The sequence below is a fragment of the Narcine bancroftii genome, chromosome 3, assembly GCF_036971445.1.
Source record: "Narcine bancroftii isolate sNarBan1 chromosome 3, sNarBan1.hap1, whole genome shotgun sequence".
In the NCBI taxonomy this organism is placed as follows: domain Eukaryota; kingdom Metazoa; phylum Chordata; class Chondrichthyes; order Torpediniformes; family Narcinidae; genus Narcine; species Narcine bancroftii.
This window is the reverse complement of record NC_091471.1, coordinates 192,668,432-192,692,770: the sequence shown is the minus strand read 5'-3', so window position 1 is coordinate 192,692,770 and position 24,339 is coordinate 192,668,432. Positions and strand designations below refer to the sequence as shown.

Genomic DNA, 24,339 nt, shown 5'->3' with positions numbered 1-24,339 from the left:
TTTCATCTGTTGCCTTTTTGTAAACAACAATCCATTAGTGAAGTATCTTGGGCACTTTTCAAAGCTTTTACAAAGGCTCTGAAGCCCAGATAATGTCTAGTATTAGCAGAGCTCCAGTATTTTAAATAAGATCTGTTTTAAAGTGTTTGCATGTGATCTACACTAACAAGCCCTGTCTCAATTTATCTCCCCAAAATATATCTATATTTTGTCACACTTAGAAGATGAGAAAGGGGACTTGTTACTTGAAATTGGAAAGTTCCGTTTTCATTCCATTGGGCTGTAGACTACCCAGGTGGGATTTGAGGGGTACTTCCCACAATATTATTTATGATTTTGACTCTTGGGAGTTGCACAAACACAAATGTTTGTTGCAGGTGTTCAGAAATGGAACAAATGATTCATGCTTAAAAGCTTAATGTATGACAAATATTACCTCAGCACTGCTAAATCAATTTTTTTCCTCCTCAATCTCTTTTGCTTTCCAGTCACAAAGCAGTTCTTAATTATTCAAATATCATGCACTATCTTTCAATCAAAATCAGAAATTTTATACGAGGATTGAAACTATTGATGCTCTAGTTGAAATAAAAAAATGGGAAAAATAAAGCTCTGCCTACAGTGAAGTTCCAGGATGCATGAATACCTCCTTTTGTCAGGAAGTTTCTGTACAAAGAAGTGAGATGTTTACCGGTTTGTAAAACATGATACAAAAAGGATGGAGGGGGAACTTGTGGCTGTAGGTCACTTAATTTCAAAGATATCATGAATCAAGCCAATCTGTGAGATACTTTCACCCATTTAGTTGGAGCATGGTCCTATTTAAGGTAACAGTTCGCACTGACCATGCTGCTGGTTAATTATGTGATTTAAAGACATAGTTGAATACTGGAACTATAATCCTGCCATCAGTCCTCTTTGTGCTGTTGTTTTTCTTTCGAAACCTGATTGAGTGCAAGTTTAGTGGGGGAGATTCAAACTAGAGGGCATGGTTTAAGATTGAAGGGGGAAAATTATAAGGGGAACATGAGGGGAAATTTCTTTATGCAAAGGGTGGTGGGGATGTGGAATGAGCTTCTGACAGACGTGGTCGAGGCAGGATCATTGGTTACATTTAAGGAAAGACTGGATAGTTACATGGATAGGAGAGGACTGGAGGGGTATGGACCGGGTGCTGGTCAGTGGGACTAGGAGGGTAGGGATTTGTTACAGCATGGACTAGTAGGGCCGAACTGGCCTGTTCTGTGCTGTAAGTGGTTATATGGTTATAGTTGGTCAGAACACTTGTGACAGTTAGAGCCGACAGCAACAATAGCCTGACCAACAAGTTGAGCTTAGTCTAATAATGTGTTATGGCATTCATCCTAATGTGGATGTTCTTTCAAATTGCATAAATATCATTTGATTGTGGTTTTGTGGAAAGCTATTTTAACACGTGAGTAAAAAGCAGTGTGGTGTGATGTGAGGTAATGTGCTTTGCTAGGAAGAATGGGAAAATAGTATTTTAAATGATCAAAAACAAATATGTATCATTCTTTGAGGAATGTGGGTCTACTGGTTCAAGAGGCGCAGAAAGTTTTAGCAAATAATTTGTAGGAAAATGCTTTGTTGTCTAAGAGGATTTCAGTCCATAGTAGGGTTTCATTTCTGGAAATACACAGCATTTTGATATTTGAAAGTAGTTAAGATGTGGACTAGAGTACAATGTGCATTTCTGACCTCTGTACCCAAGGAAACATATACTGGCTTTGGATACACGGTGTGGATCACTAGATTGAAATTAAATCCAGTCATTTTGCAGTGGAAATATAATGGGCCAGTCAGAACAACCAAGCATCAAAGACTTAGATTGTAGGTTTTGCAATTACATGCGTGCTATCACGAGGGTGGAAGTATGGACTTGCTGAAGGATAGATGTTAAAATGTCTGTGGTTGGGCTCACACTAGCAGTGCTCCAGGGAATCTAAGACCCCAATTGATGTTGATGGAGATTCTAGATTTTTGTTTTCGGAGTGTGTCATAATGGCTCCAGTCAGGATGTGCAAAGAAAACAAAATAGCTTCAATAGCTTTACCACTATGTGTGTATCTGGGTAAAGCTGTCCTTTATTTCAAATGTATACTTGTACTGTAATATAAATATAGTGTACGTCTTCCATTATGCAGTAAAACCCCTGTTATCTGGAAGCCTCAAGCAACTGGTAAAAAAAAAATCGAGGAAAATAAATAGGTAAAAAATAAAATTGGCATGCCTCGCCGTTAGTTCACCAATCACACAACCACGCAATTTCAAGCAACTGGAAACTACACTTATGGCAATTCCCATAGATGCTAGATACCAGGGGTTTTACTATATAATCAATTAAATACATTGTCTTACAATTTATCAATACTATTCACATTCCATCATTGAACAATGCATACACACATGAAATGTTTGAGAGGCTGTTAGACAGGGTGCCACCCCTCAAAATCAAGTGGTAGCAGAACCCTGAACGTGGTCTTATCAGCACAAAGCCTTCATGGTGGCAGGACTGTTTCAGGGTGTTCCTCAGGAGGTATTCCTGCATCTTGGAATATGTAAGTTGGAACCATGGATTTCTGGTATCTCCTTACTGGAGCACTAACAACTTTTGATGAGACAAATTGTTTCTATCATAAAGTAGATGTTCTTCCAGGAGGAGTTGACATATGTTTTGGTATGCATTCCTGGAAGCAATCCACAAATTGGGTTCTTCTGTTGAACAGCTGCTCAGACCAAATCTCATGAGGACTATTGCATCCTCTTCCAGACCTTCTTGGTAAATGAACGGTCCATGAAGAGTTGGTGATGACCTCATCTTCACTGCAGTCATCTGGAGGGACTCTTACTTGCAAGAAGGAGCGGAAGGGGAGGGCCCTTCTCACAACCAGCAAGTGAGGTCCTGGTGCTTGTTCCTGAGTCCGCCAATGAGTCATTCTGCCAAGTGACTTTAACAGTCTGGAAAATAATCCCACGGGTTCCAATGTGCCCTTCTCTCCTGGGGTCTGCAGGTTATATTTCTTCCTGATCAATGCTTGATGGATGTAGTTAATAGTGTTTTTTTTTGCATTAACTATTCTATAAAGTACATGTGGCAACGGCCAGCTGAATGGAACACACATGGTTATGAGGCCAGACCCATCCCTTGCAACACTGCGGACTGGTAAAACTCAACCAGAACTGATGTGTGGTATTTGCATATAATACTGCATACAGCTGTTGCATCCACACACCAAGTTGCCCGTCTCAGAATGAGGGTTCCATTGGTTTAGTGTCTCCCCATTTCTATTGAGATATGTGCACCGTGATTCAGTGGAGGTGATACATTGATATCCGCAGATGAATTAGAAGAAAGCTTGACTGTCTGCCACGGTGTAGGAGCAGGATATGATGTAATGAATTCACTAAAGGGATTGATGCAACACAAGCAAGACAGAGGAGAGTGTGAAGCCTTGCCTGACCAGATTTGATGACGAAGCTGCCCATTTTCCATTGGTTAATTTGGAAATACATATCTGATGAAAACCACTAGAGGGAGATGATTAATACATACACCTTAAGTATATTGCTGTTTTCAATTTAATTTGTGTGAAATCTTGCATTCATTAAATAAAGTTATAAAAGTGAAATGCTGCAATAAAATGTTAAAATTGATGTTCCAAGATTTACAACTCTAACTTGTATGGATGTTTCCATGATATTTAAGCAAAATGTTCAGATCTCTACCACAATTGTAGAATTGTGCGTTTCAGCTGAAAAACTGAGAAAAAAAAATTCACACTTGGCATTTATGATTAATGATGTTATTTATGCCAGCGCAGAATTTTTTTTTAAATCTTTGGTCTTCGGAATCATGCTCTCCACACCCTTCAGAATGTAATTCATAGCCATCCTGGGTAGTCTTCATTCAGATGGGTGCTAGCTTTTCCACCATGTGCATCTGTTTACAAAACCTTTTATCACGGCGTCACCCAGCTACCAATGAGTTACAAATAAAAGAATCACATCAACTCTTGAAGTTTCTTAAACTCAACTTCAAGTTATTGCAAAGAGGAAGGTTAGTTTATTTATGGCTATTTTGTTTCAGACTTGTATTTTTTTTATCTGCTTAGTGTTTGATATCTACTAATTTTGTTGACCAAGTAAGAAGATTAATGTTGGAGACATAAAACTTTTTTTGAATATTTTATTTAAATTTCTATACTTGCATTAATGTTCAAATACAGAAAAATATCCATTGTACATCTCAAATCAATATACTATATACCCCCTGAATTCTTCCTGCCCATTTCCCCAAAATAATAACCCAAAGACCAGAAAATCAAAAAGAAAGAAAGATGGAAAAAGCAAAAGGAAAAAAGAAACACATCTGGTTAAAAAAATTTCAACACATTCAGCCAACTTTTGTCTTTACATTATTAATCATATAATGATTCCAAGGAGTTGGTAAGGTTCTCTGTGGTTCAGGGGATACCTTTCATAAACTAATACCTACAATATGTAAATATGGGCACCATATTTTTTTTAAAAATATCATATTTATATCTTAAATTATATGTAATCTTCTCAAGAGATATACGACTATGTATTTCAACATGCTATCTGTCTATTCCCAAATAAGAATCTGATTTCCATGTCATTGCTGTACATTTTTTTGGTTAATGCTACTGCAATTTTCACAAATTACTTTTGAAACAAATTAAGTTTCAATTTTGGTCTTATCCCTAATCTATTACCTTTTTTTAAAAAGAAAAGCATTGGATCTTCAGGAAATTTGACTCCAGTAACCCATTCTAAAAATCATCCTAATTCCATCTAGAATAGTCTCAATTTTGGACATTTTCATGTGGAGTGTTGGAAAAAAAAAGTATCTATCGCTTGATTACACCTGAAACATCTGATAAATCTGATTTCAGTCTGTTTAGTTTCTGTGGGGTTGGATATAATTGATGTAAAAAAATTGTATTGAACCAATCTATATCTAACATTTATTATATATGTCATGACTTTATGACATAATTCCAATAATTTTTTCTCCCCTGACACACAAAACTATGCTTTGTCAGTTGTTTTGGGATTGGAGCTTCTGCAGTATGTCACCTATGACTCAGTTGCCTTGAAGAGTGGATGAACAATATTATTGATCCAAAAGTACTTGCAGGTGTGTAGAGACTGGGCAGCAGTTTCAGGCAGCATGCTCCACATGAGTTATGTATAGTCACATATTACTCATCAGTATATGCTACTTGGCTTAGGGAAAATATGGAATTGCTCGATGCAAAACTTCAGTAGTGAAATTGGTCTTGAATAGCCAGGGATGACCATCAATTTGGTCCCTTCCAGGAAAACCTTGTAGCTCCACATCAGAATGACTTCATTCAATTGTTTGCACACACAACTCACCCAACTCACTTTGCTCTGTCTGTCCCCCACCATTAATACTGATGAAGAGTCTGATCTTAACCTCCAATATTGCCCCAGCTTTCTGGACAATATTTAGTCCATAAAACAGTAGGAATTCAATCACAAGGGCATGATCAGCACCAACCCACCCGACATGATAAACATTTTGAGGTCATCGTGCACCAGACTTGAGTTGAGTCCACCATCACCATTCTATTGCAATTACAGTATCTAATGTCTTGCAGATGTTAGCATAGTTAGCGTAGTAGATAATGCAATCCTGTTATCGAGCCAACAATTGGGTCCAGTGTTTGAATCCTGTACTGTCTGTAAGGAGTTTGTATGTTCTCCCAGTGTAGGTGTGGGTTTTCCCCGGGGGCTCTGATTTTCTCCTACACTTCAAAATGTACCAGAGGTCATTTGAGTGTAATTGGGTGGCACAGGCTCATGAGCCGAAAGGACCTGTTACCATGCTGTATGTTTTTTTTTTAAATGCCTGTTCATTTTCATTAAAGCTATATCAACTCCTTCCAAACATGTGACCTCTGCCACCAAGCATTACCCACAACTTCCTTCAAGATGCAGACCTTCCTGACATATGCACAGCCATTAGATGTAAACCTTGGAATTGCCTGTTCAGTCATGTTATGGTACTTATTTCACTGGATGAAAAGCCTGGGTCCAAGAAGGTATCTCACCATCACCTCCTCAAAGGAATGGGCAATATATGTTTGCATTGCCAATCGTGCTTTAGCCTACAATGGAATAAAATAAATAGTGAAATTCAAAATTATGAAATATTTACGGAGCTAATTTTCTAATTTTTATATTCTATCACAACATCTGATCTGGAATTAGTAAAATAAAGATTCTGCTTAACTCATGGTTATGGAGTTGATGGATTCTGCCAGTAATTTCAGACATAACACTTCCACCCATGCAGTTGTAAAGAGCTTGAGATTCATGATGTGGCTTCCTATTCTTGTTGCAATTTTGGAAATGTAATTGCTCACATGATTGCGTTGTTTTCCCTCTGGAGGTATGTAGATGTCATTGAGTGTTAGTGTTTTCTCTGGATGTTAATCTGCACACAATATTTGCTCCAATGGTGCTTCTCATTGCAAAGTATGTGCAAAATCTCAAGCAAGTAATTGTACATCAACTTAAGTGTCTGTGTTATAACATTGTTATTGTTTATTTTCCTCCTGAAGCCTCAAGTGCTTAAAAACACTGATGTGTATGCTGTATAACATGCATGAATTGTATGATCTGGTATCCAATGCTTCCTTTTCCCTATGCTCTCATTAAAATAGCATTAAATTGTTTGATCAAATTCTGTAGTGAAATGCATGATGCGATCAATATCTGTAATACAAAATAAATGTATTCATTTAAAGCAGACCCATCTTCCCTGTAGAACAGCATGTGAGCCCACTTTTGGGTTTCAGTTTGTCTAACACCGGCAACAATCCCACTCATTGTGTTCATGGCTTAGCAGCAGTGCAAAGAGCTGAAAAAATGACAGGCCAAAGCTTGTATTGTTTTATTGATGAAAACAAGGTTGGAGCTGACTGAATCTCAGCAAGGATTGCATTACTGCTGTATAGGATGGAGTTGTGGTTAAGTTGTTGGAGTGGTATCCATAGATGTTGATCCAGGAAGAGTTTGATCCCCATCCTGTTTATCATGAGATGAAGGGTGTCTAGGAGCACCTGATATTCAGTGGTCACTTTGTAGTCCAGAGGGAGGTGCTCTAAGATGTCAGAATGTGATGTTCAGCCTCTGCAAGACAGACACCAGACAATAGTATTATCTATAGCTTCAGCTGTCAACTGAATAACTCATGTTTAAGACATTTGTGGTGCATTCAAGTGTGCTGAGAAGGTAAAGATTTAAGAATAAATGAAATTATTAGGAGAGGAAGTATTTTTAAAAGGTTCCATGGGCAAATATGAGCTGAAGTACATCACTTAATTATGATTCTGAATAGGTCATTGTACTGAATTGTTAATTCTGCTTCGCATACCATAGATGCTGCCTGACCTGTTGAGTATTTTATAATGGCAAGACTGCCCTTCATCACCATCTTAATGATAACATTGGTCTTCTGTGAACAGATTACTGTAATACAGATAAGGTTGGAAAAAAATTGAGCTAATTAATGTGAGACTGATGGATTATGCAGAGAAGATCTGGCAAGGGTAAGAGGGATGCAGGTAGATCAAAATTTCTGGCAACAGAAGCAAGGATCCATCCAGTGTTGTCTGTAAGGAGCTTGTACGGCTCTCCCTGTTTCTGCGTGGGATTTCCCCTGATGTTCTGGTTTCTTCCCACCCTTCAAAATATACATGATTGTAGGCTAATTGTGTAATTGGGCAGCATAGCTTCAAATAGCCAGAACTGACTTCTATTGTGTTGTAATAATTTTTCCTGTGTGAAGTTGCTTAGTCAAAGAATTAGGCATGAGCTTTGATAGAAATTCCAGTCTCTGTTGATAACAGAGTGGAATGTTGGAAGGCTGTTGGAAACAGGAAAATGAAGAGGTTAGCAGGGAAGATAGGATCAGATGAAAGTGATGTGTATGAAAGATCTGAAGAAACATCCAGGGATGGTTGATTTGCCACCTGAGAGGAAGAAAGGCTTTGTTCAATAGCTAAATGTGAAGAATATGTTCTACACACTAATAACCCAGTCGTGGAACAAGTAGAGAGCACCAAGTTCCTCGAAATCCACTTAACAAGTGACCTATGCTGGACACGCAACATCTCCTCACTTGTCAGGAAGACACAACATTGACTGTACATCCTGAGAAGACAAGGCTACTGGCCACCGTTATGTCAACTATACAGGAGCTCTATTGTACATCCTTGCTGGCTGCATCAGAGTGTGGTATTGTTGCTGTAGAACATTGGATCAGAGATCAGTCCACAGCACCACAAAAGCAGGAGAGAGGATCACTGGAGTCTCTTCCCCCACCAACCATTGATGTAATTTACTGGGATCGTTGTTTAAAGAGGGCTCCCAAAATCAGGGAGGACCCCTTCCATGGAGTATCTTCCAGCCATTCCTGTCAGGAAAAAGATTCAGTAGTATCAGAACCAGAACCACCAGGCTGAGGAACAGTTTCTTCCTGGGGCAGGGAGACTGTTAAAACAACTCCCCATGACTCTACCATCTATGAATAATATATATACAGGTACACGATCCTTTATCCAGACACCTAAAATCCAGAAAGCTCCAAAATCTCGCAAGTGGGGAGAGAGGCGGCAGCGCGAGTCGGGCAGGTGAGGGGGGGGAGACTGGCAGTGCGTCGGGCGGGGGGAGACGACAGGGTGACTGGAAGGGGGTGGGATGGATACAGCAGCACAATTGGGGTGGGCTTTCCGAAATCGGGAAAAATCTGAAATTTGGAACACATTGTCCCCCATGGGTTCCGGATAAAGGATTGTGTACCTGTATTTTATTATATGTAATTGTACTACATTTATATGCCATTTGTCTTTATGTGTGTTTTATCTGTATGTGTGCTTTGCACTATTCTGCACCTTGGACTGGAGAGTGCTGTTTTGTGGGCTTGTACTGGTACAGATTTCAGATTTATTGTCAGATTCTTTCTTACAGGCAAAGCAGAATTGGTAATGCAAAATAACTATATTCAATGTACACATATAAACAAATAAATCCAAAAAAACTATGCAATACAGATAGAATAAAACAATCAATAAAATAACAATCCTTAAATGAGTCCCAAATTGTGAGTCTTGTGGCACCTATAACTCTTGATGGTGACAATGATAACAGAGCGTGTGCTGGATGATCTGGACCCTTGATGATTGCTGCTGCTCTCTGACAGCAGTATTTCCTGTAGATGTTCTTGATGGTGGGGAAGGTTTTGCCTGTGATATCCTGAGCTGTTCCCTACTTTTTGGAGGACTTTACGCTCAGGGATACTGGTGTTCCCATACCAGACCGTAGCCCCTTTTCCACTGGCATCCCAGTTAATTGGCTGCACAGTGTCCCAGGATAGGAAGCACTTTGTGCCACCCTTAACTGGGACACTAATTGTTTTTCCACTGAACACAACTCATCGCTGGGGATAGTTTTCAACTGAAAACGGGTGACTTTCTGCTGTCCCTTTTCCACTGGTTGTATCAGCACATTGGCTCAGCAAATGCTGGAGATATGAGTAGGGGTAGAGGAAGTTAATCCCCGACATTAAATGATGTAATTTGACACCAGCATTCGGACAATATTCTTTTCCACTGGACCCTGTCCCAGTAAATTCCCAGTTAATTCATGGCACAGGGTGCCAGTGGAAAAGGGGCTCCTGATACAGCCTGTCAGCACACTTTCACCACACATATGTAGAAATTTGCTAGGGTTTCTGTGTCATACCAAACCTCCGTAAACTCCTGAGTAAGTAGAGGCACTGACATGCTTTCTTCACAGTGCCATTAGTATGTTTGGTCAGATGACAAAAACCGCACAGAATTCGACAGCTTTATGACAGTGAGTTGGTATTGTTGAAGGGAAACATCAAGAGAATACATGCCCCAATATTTAAACATGGATCTTTGGATGTAGTGACAGCAATTTGAGGAACACTTAAAAACATTTAACAGCTCACCTTTCAAATAAATTATTTATCTGAGTCATACTCTCACTGTTGCGGGTCCTGAGAGAGGAAAATAAAATGTTATAATGTGTGCAGATGCACTGTCTTTGATGCATTGAAATTTTCCACCAACCTAATCAAATACCGTATTTTATGGCATATAAGACCTATTGCCATATAAGAAGCCCTCTTCCCCCATTTAGGCAGGAAATATGAAGAATTTTTTTTAGAGTATTTACAGATGCGCTTTTAATGTTATTGAAATATGTAGCTACAATAGAGCAGAGAAAAAAAAACTTGGACAAAACATGCATCTAGGACAATAGGAAAAATCTTTTCAATAACAATACTACTGAAATTTACAAGAGAAAACAAAAACAGCTTAGCTATAGCAGAAAACATTTTATAAAATCAAGTTACCAGTAGTGATGAAAGCCTTCACAATAATTTCAGTTCTTACATTTTCCCAAGATTTCTTCACACACTCACGCACCCGTGGAATGGTGGGGCATTTCACTCTTCCTGTTGTCTTTACTCTTCCCATTTTCTTCATAATCCGCTGACATTTTCTATGTCACGGATGCAGTGATAAACTCGGCCTTTTTGTGAACAGATAACACCAACCTTCTGTTCCTGCAAAACCCTGTTTCCTATGTCCTTCTCTTAATCTCCTGGCTTCATTAATTATCATTTTGGTAGAAATGCATTTCCCTGTATTTCTCTCATTTACCACCCAATGTTTTAGCTCCTCCTCAAGTTCTGGCCAATGTGGAGCTGAACAATGAAAGTTATGTTTACCTTTTTTTTTTAGCAGTGTGTAGCATTTTTGCTGTAGGCAATGCCCCCAAAACTCTCACTGCTGCTCTATTACCATAGCACAGTTAGCACAGTTTACAACTTTATAGTTTGGATCCAATAGTATAGCTTAAGTGATTGCCTCCTGTAGCCATCTTGAGGGTAAAGTCTTCCACTGCTATCACCATGCATTTGTATTTCCGGTGTTGTTGTGATAATACTCGTACCAAGATGCCCTTATTGTGATAAACACCAAATGGCAGTGGCTCATGAGCATAATGAGGAGTTTTCAGTGCGCAAAGATAAATAGCGGTGATGCAAGTGATCCACGCACTGACGATAATCACTGTCGGCATTACCATTATCACCCTAATTTCAAATTTCTTTTAAAAACTAAAAGACGTTTTAATGTTTAAAAATAAATGTGACAATAATGCACATATGAGCTCAGAAACAGTTACTGCTTAACTTTTTAGAGCTGGGAGCTAAACAAAAATATTCGTCTCAGAACATCCAGCTTTAATTTTTACGATAATTTCTTTTTTAAAGTACCTGTAAGTAGTGGTGGTGGTTGTAGTAGTTATATTTGAGTAAATAATATGACAGTATTATGGAGTTAGGCAGGTAGTCTATGGTGTCTGGGTAAATATTTGCCTACCAGATACCTCAACTTCGCATACAGAATAAGACTCGGGATATTTTTGATCCTTTTGGGGGTGGGGGGGTTCTTGTTTGCCTTCAAATACGGTAATCTGCTTTTACTGATTATTTGAGGCATAAATATTGGCCTGGGCTTTCTCAAGTAAAGCTCGTCTGCAAATATTTCACTTGAAGCACACCCAAAAGTGCAGCACTCCTTCGCTAATGCACAAGATTGAAGGGCCTGTCTCCTTACTGTAGAACTCTATGGCTCAAAGATGACACACAATTTGTTTCAACATGCATGAAAGTAAAGAAACATAGTAGACTGCCTGCAGAGATGCAGAAATTAAATGATGATTTATCAGATTTTTTTTATTTTCCTTGCCTCGTGGTACTTGATTTTTACGTACAAATTCCAGTATTTTTAAAAATGTAAATACACATCTTTTGGCTTGGTCTGTCAGGCTTTCAGTTTAAAATTCATAATCTGACAGCCACTAGAAAACTACATTCACTGACAAAAGTTCACCTAAATTTTTCATTGAAAAATCAGAGGGTACAATTTATTTCTGCTGTAAAAATAATAGATTTATTGACTATCTGGAGAACAGTGCATTATTTGCACGGTCAATAACATATTGTGATAATTCCAGTCCTATAAATTTGATCATCTAATTATAATTATGCCAGGATGTTTGCATGATAAATTAGTTATTTGGAAATAAATCACTGTACAGTAATATGCTGTTACCTTGCTCCTAGAATTGCAGTTTGATGTTCCTCACTGGCTGCTGGGTAAGCAGTTCATTTTGATGCTCTAAGTACATTAATTAAAAACAAAATTAATAGTAGTTACCACCCAATGCATGCTTTGACCTTGCCATTATTTCTCTTGAGCTTTCTTAAAATAGCCTAGAGGTAGAAATAATTTACTGAAAATGAAAATATGATTTGATAGTTTTTTTGTGAATTATTGGTCAAGATTGGGTCACTCGAATGAATTTTTCTATTCCTAGTACAGTATCTCTTTGATTGTGTGTGGAATCTGTAGGTGGCACTGTTGCAGTGGCTCCATGATATCTGCATTTTCTGAGTGTTTGAGGCATATAGTGAACATGCCTGCAATATAAATTTTGTATTTCGAATGAGTTAAATTCTATATTTCAATTGAGAAATATATTGAGTTAAAACCCAGATTATATAACAAGGGTAACAAGGAGGATGGGAAAAAGAATGGCTGATAGACTGAGCTAGTCTTCTGGTTCAACTAACTGAGAACATCCATCTTCTTCAGAGTTTAAAGACTCAAAGTCAAAATCTATCTTCATTACTAAGGGGTGTTAAACAATGAATCAGTGCTCATCTGAATCTTTTCTCGGACCAGTTTTATCCCACTTTATCAAGAATCTAAATTTCGAGGTGCAACTGCAATAAAATCCTGACAAGGAGTGCAAATTGTGCAGGCATGAGACTATAAATGCTAGAATCTAGAGCACAAACAAGCTGCTGATGGAACTAAGCAGGTCAAGCGGCATCTGTTGGGGGAAAGACATTGTCACTGTTTTGAAACAAGATCCTGCATCAGGATTGAGAATAGAGGGGGTAGATGGACAGTATGTTTTTTTTTAAAAAGGGTTGGGGAAATGTGAGGCTAGCTGGTTCGCAGACTGAGCAAAGGTAAAGCTGAATGACATGGATGAAAATGGGTGATGGGTGCTGGTGGAGGAGCATGGGAAAGGGGACTAAAATGGGAGGCCAAAGGTGGATTAGAAGGAGGGGGTGAGGAAAATCAGAAAATTCAGTGCTTATTTCATTGTTTTGTTGACAACTAGACAGAATACGAGTTGTTGTTCTTCTAGTTTGAATTGGACCTCACCCTGGAGGTGGACAACGTAGAGGACGGACAGGTCAGTGTAGAAATGGGAAGAGGAGTTGAAATGGCATGCAACCAAGGGCTTGAGATGGCTAGTCGCCTCAAATCATTGATGTAGAGGAGGCAACATCAGGAGCACTGAATGTAAGAGACAAGGTTGGAGGAGGTGCATGTGAATCTTTTAACTTTGAGATACAGTGCAGTAACAGGCCCTTCCAGTCCAGGAGCCTGCACCACCCAAAGACACACATCTGATCAATTAACTTTCTAACCTCATACATTTTGGAACTTGGGAGGAAACTGGAGCACTTGGAGGAAACCCACAAGGACAGCATACAAACTCCTGTTAGACAGCACAGAATTTGAACTTGGGTCACTGGTGCTCTATAATTGTGTTTTGCTAACTGCTACACTAAGCATGTCATTCACCAGAAGGACTGTTTAGGTTACTACATAGTGGTGAGGGAGGGGCTGTAAGAACGTATGTAGTATTTTTTTACATTTACTGCCGGAAAGTGCTGGGGTGGAAAGAGATATGTGTAGTAGGAAGTCATGGAGAAAGTGATCCTTGCAAATGGTGAAAAAGGGTTGGGGAGTAAAAGAGGTGGCTTCTGGTGGGATCTTGTAGTAGCGGAAGGAAATGATGAAGGAAGATGCACTGGATTATTGTCTAGTGGGATGAAGAGCGAAAACGAGGGAGAAGTTCAAGCAAAGTCTGGGAAATGGAGGAAATGTGTGAACAATCTGTCACACAGTGGAAGAGATACAACATTACCTGAAAAAGGAGGACATTTTGGATATCCTTAAATGGAAGGCCTCACCTTGGAGAAGATAATGGCAGAGACAGAGAAAGATAGTGAGGAAGTGTAATCTAGGTAGCTGTGGGAGTTGGTAGATTTAGAGATGCAGAAAAGGGAGAGAAGTGTCAGAAAAGGAACAAGTGAATCCGAGCGGAAGTTAGCAGCAAAGGTGATTTAAATTGATGAGGTCTGCCTGGATGCAGAAAGCAGCACCAATGCAATTGTCGATGAAACAGAGAAGGAGCAGGGGAGTAGTATCATAAAATGTTTGGAACATAGACTGTTCCATTAGCCAACAAACAAACAGACACAGATATGGCCCATGCAAATGCCCGTAGTTACACCATTGATTTGTTGAAAGTGAGAGGACTTAATGAAGTTGATAGGGTAATTTTAGCTAGGTGGATGAGAATATGTGTGATGTGGCACTGTTTTGTTGCAGTAAGAAGTAGAGTGCTTTAGGACCTTCCAGATAAAGGATGGAGCTTAATAAAGACTGGATATCTTTGGTGAAGATGACATGGTGTGGGCCAGGGAATAGTGAAGAGAATGTGTGATGTGTTCTGGATTAGGGTGGAAAGAGATTGTACAAGGGAGATGGGATGGATTCATGGTTTGAGGAAATGTATGGGATAAGAGCAAGCAGAAACGGTGTGCTTACTATTCGGTAAGGAATAGTAGGTTGGAAGTCTTATTAGGTTGCCAACTGAGAAGATCTGACATGACGAGATCTGTGACTGTGCAGGGGTCTCTGGTCTGGTGATTGCTTGGAGGGTCATGATCCAGGGATAAGTATGAGGTGGTATCTGAAAGCTGCAGTCTAATCGCTGCATGGTAGAGATCATCTGCTAGACTACAGCAACTCTGCCCTTGTCTGCAGACTTGATGCAAAATGAGCAGAATGCGGCTTGTTTGGATGAGGTAAGGTTGGAGTGGGCGAGGGGAGAAGTCCATATGGTTGGTGGTATGAGACCAATTGAAATTTAAACAGAATGAGGTATCGAAGGGGAAGAATAGAGTTGGAGACTCGAGAAGAGGTCATCAGTTGGGGGAGAGTCATCGGACAGAATCATGCGTATAGTTTGATATTTAATTGACTTGGCTATGCATCTGATTTGCTATTCCATCTAACAGCTGCCTCTCTCTGCTCACATTGCTTTGAAAACCAATATTTCGTCTATTGTTGAACTACAGAGCCCTCTATAATATTTGGGACAGATGTTTTTTTTTCCTTTATTTTCCATTTGCTCCACAGTTTTAAATTTATAATCAAACAATTCACATTTAATTAAAATGCACTTTTCAGATTTTATTCAAGGTTATTTGTAAACAGTTTGGTTTGACCAGATAGAAATTACAGCATCTTTTATACATGGTCCCCTCATTTCAGGGAATCATAATGTTTGGGACATTTGGCTTCACAGGTGTTTGTGAGTACTAAAGTATGTTTAATTGCTTCGTTGGTGCAGGTATAAGAGAGCTAGGCTTGCTTCTAAATTTTTACAGCCTTTCGAGGCTGTAGTTGCCATTTTTCAACACGAGGACCAGAGTTGTCCCAGTGAAAATAAGATATAGCCCGAACCCTAGGATTAGAAAATCAACAGTTTGGAACATCATTGAGAAGAAAAAGCGAACTGCTGTGGATATGTCAATAACTACTGTCCGCTGAAGACTTCATGAAAATAAATACAGAGGTTACACTGCAAGATGCAAACCACTAGTTAGCCACAGAAGGATGGTCAGATTACAGTTTGTCAGAAAGTATTTAGAAAAGCCTGTGGAATTCTGGAAAAAGGCCTTCTGGACAGATGAGAGCAAGATTAACCAGTATCAGATTGATGGCAAGTACAAAGTGTGGAGGCATGTAGGAGGTACCCAAGATCCAAAGCATACCACCTTTGCCATCATTTAGTCTCTGTATTTCTGTTCATTAAGTTTTATGCGGACAATAGTCTGACACATCCACACCTGCCTCCTGAGGATTGTTTCTGATGTATTGGACATTCATTTGAGGATTTATTCTCATTTTGATAGAATTCTTCTGTCATCAGCAGTGGAGATCTTCCTTGGAAAACCAGTTCCTTTCTGGTTACTAAACTCACCGGTACGCTCTATCTTTTTAATGTTCCAAACTGTTGATTTTGGTCATTCTAAGGTTTGGGCGATGCCTCTTATTATTTTATTCTTGTTTTCATCCTCGAAATGGCTTCTTTGACTTTCATTAACACAACTCTGGCCATCATGTTTGTTGAAAAATGGCAACTACAGACGCCAAAGGTGATCAAAAGCTTAGAAGCAATCTTAGCTCTCTTAACCCTGCACCTATGAAGCAATTAAACATACCTGAGTACTCACAATCTCCTGTGAAGCCAAATGACCCAAATATTATGGTGCCCTGAAATGGGAGAACTATGTATAAAAAGTGCTGTAATTTCTACATGATCAAAGCAAAATGTAGACAAATAACCTTGAATAAAATCTGGAATGTGCACTTTAATTACATGAGAATTGTTTGATAACAAATTTAAAACTGCAGTATAGGGGCATATAAAGTTTTTTAAAAAAAAGTTTTTCTCCAAACATTATGGGGGGCACTGTATGTTTAATTTTACATAATCAAGAGGAACTTTTATCTTTCTAGGAATGTTTACTAAATGTGAAACTAAAAGCTCATTTGGGGATGCTGCATTGTTGAAATCCGTCATTGATTGGGACCTGCAGAGCAGTATTTGACAGGCACCTCTTCACTTTCCTAAATTTTAGATTTTAATCTGTGCACCTTTTCCCAACTAAACCAGATTGCAACAATAGGGCCAGTTGGACTTGGTAAATAAGTCGCACAATAACTTAAATCAGATAGCATCTGTGGAGGGAGAACTCAAATTAATATTTCAGGTTAATCATTTTTCATTGGATTCCAATCTCCCTTTCTTCACAGATGCTCCATTTGCTGACTTGATTTATTTCCAATTTATCAAATCTGCAGAACTCCCAATTTTGGATAGGAGTGGCTGAGTTTCCTAGTTTCCAGACTCAGGTTGTGTTCAACTGGGTTGTCAAGGTTTATCAAACATCATTGCATTTCCTTCCAATTCTTGCTAAATAATTGCTCAAACGTTGGGGCTGACCTGTTCCATTTTGATTGATTTTGCTCTCAGTGACAAAGGAACTGCTCTCAGCAATAACTTCACTGAGTTAGTCACAGAGTTTGCACTAGCTTCTCATCCTTGAATCCTACAATTTTTTTAGTACTGCAAAGGTTTGTTTATCTAAAATAATAGAATTTTTATTGTTGGAAGGAAGCTTCAAACAGGTAAATCATTCCCTTACGAATACATGCATTTTTGACATGAACAAATGTTTTATATATTAGTGACAATTGTAAATGTACCACCCCAAGCTTTTTCAGGAGTTTTCAGTGCAGTACAACAAAGTACAATAGGACTTTTTTCAATGTCGAGTCGATTGTCCAGGATTGACACACTAGGATAGAAGGTAAAAATTTCTAAATGTTCTGACACACATAGAAGCCAGAACATTTACTCATTGTCAACCTTCCGATTAACAAGATTAATGAATGTTGTACATTTCACAACAATGGAACAAAGCTGCACATCTAACAATAGTTTAACACATTTGACTAGCATTGTAAAAATCAACATGATTTGGAACAGGATAATGAACTTTCTGAACAAAATTTAACTTCAGCATTCTTGGATATAATGCAATAAAATACTTCTATCCCCTGTTTCACAAACCAAGCATTCGGTTGATGTGGAAGCAATCAGTTCAGTGTGACTCCAGTAAGTCTCAAATCGGTGGATTTTCAGAAATGTTTAAAAATCATGGTCTGGTGGTCCAAGGCATCCAAGCCAAACAGGCTGTCTTAATATCTTTCACAGCTTCATGTGTATCTTATACTTGTAAAGTCCCTAAAAATAAGATTTTAGGTATATTTGGTGCACTAATTGACACTAAATCTAAAGTTACAAAATAAGTGGTTAGCGCAACTCCTTTTAGCATCAGCAATTGGGACTGGGGTTCAAATCCCAGTGGAGTTTGTATGTTCTAACCATGTCTGCATGGGTTTTGACCGGGGGCTCCGGATTCCTCCCACCATTTGAAATGTAATGGGGGTGTAGGTTAATTGGGTGCAAATTGGGTGGCATGGACTGAAGAGGCCCTATTACCCTGCTGATTGCCTAACCATGAAAGTGAACTGACAGAAAAATGAATGACACAGGTCACTTAGCCTTTTGTATGGTTAAGTCCAGCAACCCCTGCACTTAAGCCTGTGCGTGGATCTCACAGGGGACAAGACTCTCCCAAGACATGAGCAATCTCATTACACACCATGGTTATGAGTGGGCCAAAGCCCTTGTCCCCTGTTATCGGCAGCAACGTCATGTCACAGATCAAGAGTCATTTACTAGCACATTGATCTTTGCACAGGTTACTTTTTAAAAAAAAACGTTACAGGGTTAATATTTTAACATGGAATTTGACTAGCTCAAAAACAAGTCTTTGTGCTGTATAGCTCGATGATTTGAAATAAAAATGATGTCCTGGGAGACACTAATTCATGCAGAGTTTGTTCTTTTCAGTGTGATGTGCAGCCCATTTCATTGAATTATTTGCCAGTGTCATAGGATGCAAGCTTTTGATCCAATTTCTGTTGACTTTGTTCATGGGAAATTACATCTGGAGGTATTTTTGAGGAGGTCACCAAGAGGATTGATGAGGGCAAGATGGTGGGCATTGTCTGCATGGGCTTTAGCAAGTCCTTTAATGAGATCTCACGTGGTAGGCTGGTCCAGAAGGTTAAATACATGGAGTACAGGGTGAGAAAGCAAATTGGATACAAAATTGTGTTGATGGTAGGAGGCAGAGGATGGTAGTGGAACGATGCCCTTCACATTGGAAACCTGTAAACAGTTTGTTAAAGGATTACAATGGACTCTTTATTGTTTATCGTGTATATTAATAATTCGGAAGACAGTGTGTATGGCATGCCTGGTTATGTGTCTGCATGTTTTGCACTGAGGACTGGCAACACTGTTTTGTCAGGTTGTCCTTATGCAATCAGATGATAATAAACTTGACTTGATTACTTAATTTGGATATTATGCCAAATTTTGTGAATATGGTTGCCAATGGAAAAGGTTGTTTAAGGTTATAACAGGAACTCAATCATTTGGAAAGGTGAGCAGAGAGAATTTAACTCGGACAAGTGTGAACTTTGGAAAATTAAATTGGGTCACAAAATAAGTGAAGGGCAGAGACCTAGTGTGAGACCTTGGGCTACAAAGATATAGTTCTCTGAAAGTGGTGACATAGACAGAGGAATGGAAAGATAGGACTTGGTACATCATGTTACCATTGAGCCAATTGTTGGTTAGACCACTCTTGGAGTATTGTGTGAAGTTTTGGCTGATGCACTATAGGATGAATATGATTAAGTTAGAGGGGGTGCAGAAATGATTTTCAGGCATTTTATCTGTACTGGAGGGTTTGATTTTTAAGGAGAAATTGGATAGACTAGGTTTGTCTTCCCTGGAGTAAAGCATGTTGATCAGTGACCTTGTTGTGTTTATAAAATTCTGAAAGTCATAGATATAGGTGAGATGGGCAAGAATCTTTTCTCAGGGTGCAGGAATTTTAGAGGGCATAGGTTTTAGGTGAGAGGGAGGAAAATTAAAAGGGGGTTTGAAGGATAGAATTTTCACACAGTGGGTGGAGAGTATATGGAATGAGCTGAAAAAACAGAAGGTAATAGCAGGAGCAATTATAATGTTCAAAAGGCATTTGGATAGTTACATGGGAAAAGGAAAAAAATTGAGGGATATAGACAAATAGGCATATTGGTCAGCCTGGACGGGTTGGGTTGATGGTCTTCATAACTTTAAATTTTTGAAAGTAGCTAAAACAAGAAAGTCATCGAGAACATTTGGTGCAAATGACACATGTTAAAGTGGATCATGGTAGTAAATGACAAGGCCTGTTTCCTGATTGGCATGATTTCAGCAGTAAGTTGATGACAACACCTCAAAAATAGATGGAAAAAACCTTATGTTTATGTTACACGTGGAAAGAAGCATTAATGGCTCCAATTTCTATGCAGCTGTTTTCAGGGGGTTTTTTTCTACATTGCACAGCTTTTAGAAAAATAATTGTTGTACATAAAAAGAACTTCATTGTGGTATTATGCCTCATTAATTTTTCTGTCTTTTTTTCCCCTTCAAAGTATTATTGGAGCTGTCCGTACTGGGGCCTACATGGTGTATATCCTGACAACCAGTGGCTTGAAGCAATCAGTATGTGATCAAGGTTTCTACAATGGGCCAATCAGCAAATTCTGGGCATATGCATTTGTGTTGAGCAAAGCACCTGAGCTAGGTGAGTGTGGAAGGAAATGTATTTATGGTGAACGCTGCATGCTAGTTATGCCGAAAGTTGTAGTTCTCAAAAATAATGAGGCTATCCCACTGTCTTCAAACTAACACTTCATTCTCAATGCTTGAAATATGTGTGAATATAAGGAGCAATAATAAGAGAATGATTCAGAGGTAAAATTTAATTTTATGCAGATTCTAAAATTTATTGCTAGCAATGTATTTGAATATATTTACTATATATAATCATGGATATTGTAGAACCATGTCATTCATTACATTGTAGAGTAATCTACAGCTCCTATTGGATAATTCTGTTTTAATGCCATCAGGATCTGGATTTATTGTTATGAACAAGTCATGAAATTCAGTGTTTTCAGCAGGCATCTTAGTGGAAACATATTATAACCATCTCTCGACATTACTATAAAAAATAATAATGCACGAAAAGTAAGGGAGTGTCTTTGGTTCTCTTTCGATGCTTGAAAACATTTTCACACATTATATCTCCATTGCTCCTCAGAGAATATATATAAAATGCAAAATGTTGGCTGTGGCATAATGAAATTTATTTGGAGAAATGGTGCACTTCATTTCCTTTTTTCTTGTGCATTAACATTATTGATGCTGAAATGTGCAGGATACTGTTTGTGATTTTCAATCAAGTACATGTCACCACTAAAGAGGAACCTTGCAACAGGTGTTCCCTTGCTCCTGGCTGGACCGTCCACCAGCTGCTATGGTACCTGAGACCTGGCCCCATATGTGTGACATTGCTTACCTCAGGGGAGGTGGGGTGGACTGTCATACCAGGAGCAGTTTCATGCTGAAACACTTCCAGAAGGGATTAACTACTGGGTCACTTTGTTATTTATGTACAGGCACCAATGCATATCTTTCATTTTTTTTTACCATGTTCTAACCCTTGAGTCTAAGACTCTAGTATCTCACTAGCCCTCAGGATTCATTTCCAGATAAAGATTGCTAATGGAATCATGATGGTACTGTATGCAGAGAGGTGTCACAGACAGTACCGCTGTGTCAGGAGCCTAGGCTAAGACATTGCCTTCACTACTACTCTTTGTTAGCATTTTTCTGGCGATGACTGACTGTGTGAATCGACTCTCCCTATGAGGGCTGGCGCTGGATGGGGTTGTGTAGCCACTCGGTCCTGAGATGGTGGGCTTGGCTGCATCTTAGTCAGTGCAGTGTGTGTGATCATTGCAGGGTTCTGGTAGCATTTGCTCCATGTTTACAGACCTCCTGGATTCTACTGTCTCCCTCTTCACCTCCTACTGGATGTGGTGGAAGTTGCTTTCTACACACATGTAAGTTTTCTGGCTACACTATTCTCACTAGAACATTTCAGCTTCCATCTTCTCCAACAGAGGATAGAAAGAAACTGTAGGATCCAGAAGAGCAGTCGGCGCATATGGTGAAAATTGCAAATTTCCCAGTCATAGCTCTATGTTATCCATAATGCAGCCTCATGACCTCCATATCTCTTCAGTGAGCAGGCACACTACCTGCCTTATCTAATCCAGCACAGCCGCCAGAGACTGTGACTCGACATCAAGTTGGGGGTGATTCCTCACTATGGGAGCACCAATTTACTTCGAAATTTGTGCCAGATTTTTGGTGCAGTAGTGCAGTGGGCAGGAACTTGCACCAAGTTCGAGACATAGGGTGCAGTCTAACCAGATGTCTTGTTTAAAATAAACACTCAGTTTCTGTTATGCCAGCATTAGTTGGGGTATTGACATCAAGAGATGCAAGGTAATGTTGCAGCTCTATAAAACTCTGGGTTAGACTACATTTGTTCTAGTCACCCCATTTCAGGAAGGATATGGAAGCTATGGAGAGGGTGCTGAAGAGATTTAGCAGGATGTTGCCTGGATTGGTCAACATGTTTTATCTGGCAAGGTTAACAGAGTTAGAGCTTTTCTTTTTGGTGCGAAAAAGAATGAGAAGCGACTTAATAGAGGTCTGTCGCTGGTGTGGATCCAAGGAGATTGATAAGTGGAAACACAGTGATCCCCCGTGGGATCTGACTGCCATCACTCTGTACAGGCTTTAAAAGGCCTGTTAAAGGAGCTGACAATGGTTTATTTTAAAATCCAGCTACTGCAGAAGCTGGGCCCAAGTTGGTGGCCCCTATGTTCGGCAGCAGCTTCAAGGGGTTGCATACTCCAGGGCAACCTTGAGGGATCTATAGACTTGGATCCCAACATCCCTTTGTTCTTCCACACTGTTAAGAATCCTGCCATTAACCATGCACTCAGACTTCAAGTTTGACCCTTCAAAATGCATCACCTCAAACTAATCTGGATTGAACTTCATCTGCCACGTTTTTGCCCAAATCTGCATCCTATCTTCAGTGCGCTCCATAATGTTTAGGACAAAGACAAATTTCTTCCATTATTTGCCGCTGTGCTCCACAGTTTTAAATTTGAAATCAAACAATTCACGGGATTAAAATGCACATTCCAGTTTTTTATTTAAGGTTATTTGTGTACATTTGATTTGACCATGTATAAATTATAGCACTTTTTATACATAGTTCCCCCAGTTCAGGGCACCATAATGTTTGGGACATTTGACTTCACAGGTGTTTGTGAGTACTCAGGTATGTTTAATTGCTCATTGGTACAGGGATAAGAGATCTAGGCTTGATTCTGAGCTTTTGATCACCTTTGGAGTCTGTAGTTGCCATATTTCAACGTGAGGACCAGAGTTATGCCAATGAAAGTCAAATAAAGCCTTTATGAGGCTGAAAAACAAGAATAAAACAGTAAGATACATTGCTCAAACCTTAGGATGACCAAAATCAACAGTTTGGGATATTGTGAAGAAGAAAGAGCATATTGCTGTGGATGTGTCAATGACTACTGTCTGCAGAAGATTTCATGAACAGAAATACAGAGGCTACACTGCAAGATGCAAACCACTAGTTAGCCACAGAAACAGGATGGCCAGATTACAGTTTGCCAAGAAATATTCTGGGAAAAAAAGATCTAGTTGAGAGCAAAATTAACCTGCATCAGAGTGATAGCAAGAGGAAAGTGTGGAGGTGTAAAGAATTGCCCAAGATCTAAAGCATACCACCTCATCTGTGAAATGTGGTGGAAGTGTTATGGCCTGGGCATGATGATGTTCCTGTTGATGGCAGTAACAAAATTAATTCTGAGGTATATGGAAATATCTGCTTGGCTGAGCAAATGCCTCCAAACTTCTACAGCAAGGCAATGACACCAAATATACTGGTAAAGCAACAAAGGAGTTTTTCAAAGCTAAAAATGGAAAATTCTTGAATGGCTGGATCTAAATCCAATTGAGCATGACTTCCATGTGGTGAAGTGAAACAAGCAACAGTTGAAGATGGCGGCAGTAGAGACCTGGCAGAGCATCACCAGAGAAGATATTCAACCCAGACACATCTATGAATCACAAGCCCTTTTCTCACTCCCGACCCACCTTGGGAATGGGAAAAAATGCAGGGCAAGCTGAACCCGGCAGCATTTCACACTGCACCATGATTTGCAGGTATTTCTACTACACGGGATTTTCCACCTCCAGTGGTGACGTCGCGAGTGACGTGTTACGTACAGCGCTCTGACAGCTAGCTGACTGCACAATGACATTTCAAAGCTGTCAGACCTTTAGATATTATGATCTTCATAAACACAAAATCACAATCAGATTAATTTGTCAAATGTTTATTGTTGAAATGTTAACGACATCTTACACTTACCAAAAAATATTTATTATGTCATTTTTCATTGAAAGGTTTTATAAATA

The 24,339-nt window shown here is 39.2% G+C and overlaps 1 protein-coding gene across 4 annotated transcripts in view; it reads left to right on the top strand.

The window, feature by feature from the left end:
• Nucleotides 1-24,339, top strand: part of elovl6 (ELOVL fatty acid elongase 6) — a 107,099-nt gene that overhangs the window by 78,165 nt on the left and 4,595 nt on the right. For all 4 annotated transcript variants that reach the window (XM_069926180.1, XM_069926182.1, XM_069926184.1 and 1 more), the window contains one exon: nucleotides 20,394-20,545. In XM_069926180.1, the coding sequence (XP_069782281.1) occupies nucleotides 20,394-20,545 (152 nt within the window). The remainder of the gene's footprint in view (nucleotides 1-20,393; nucleotides 20,546-24,339) is intronic.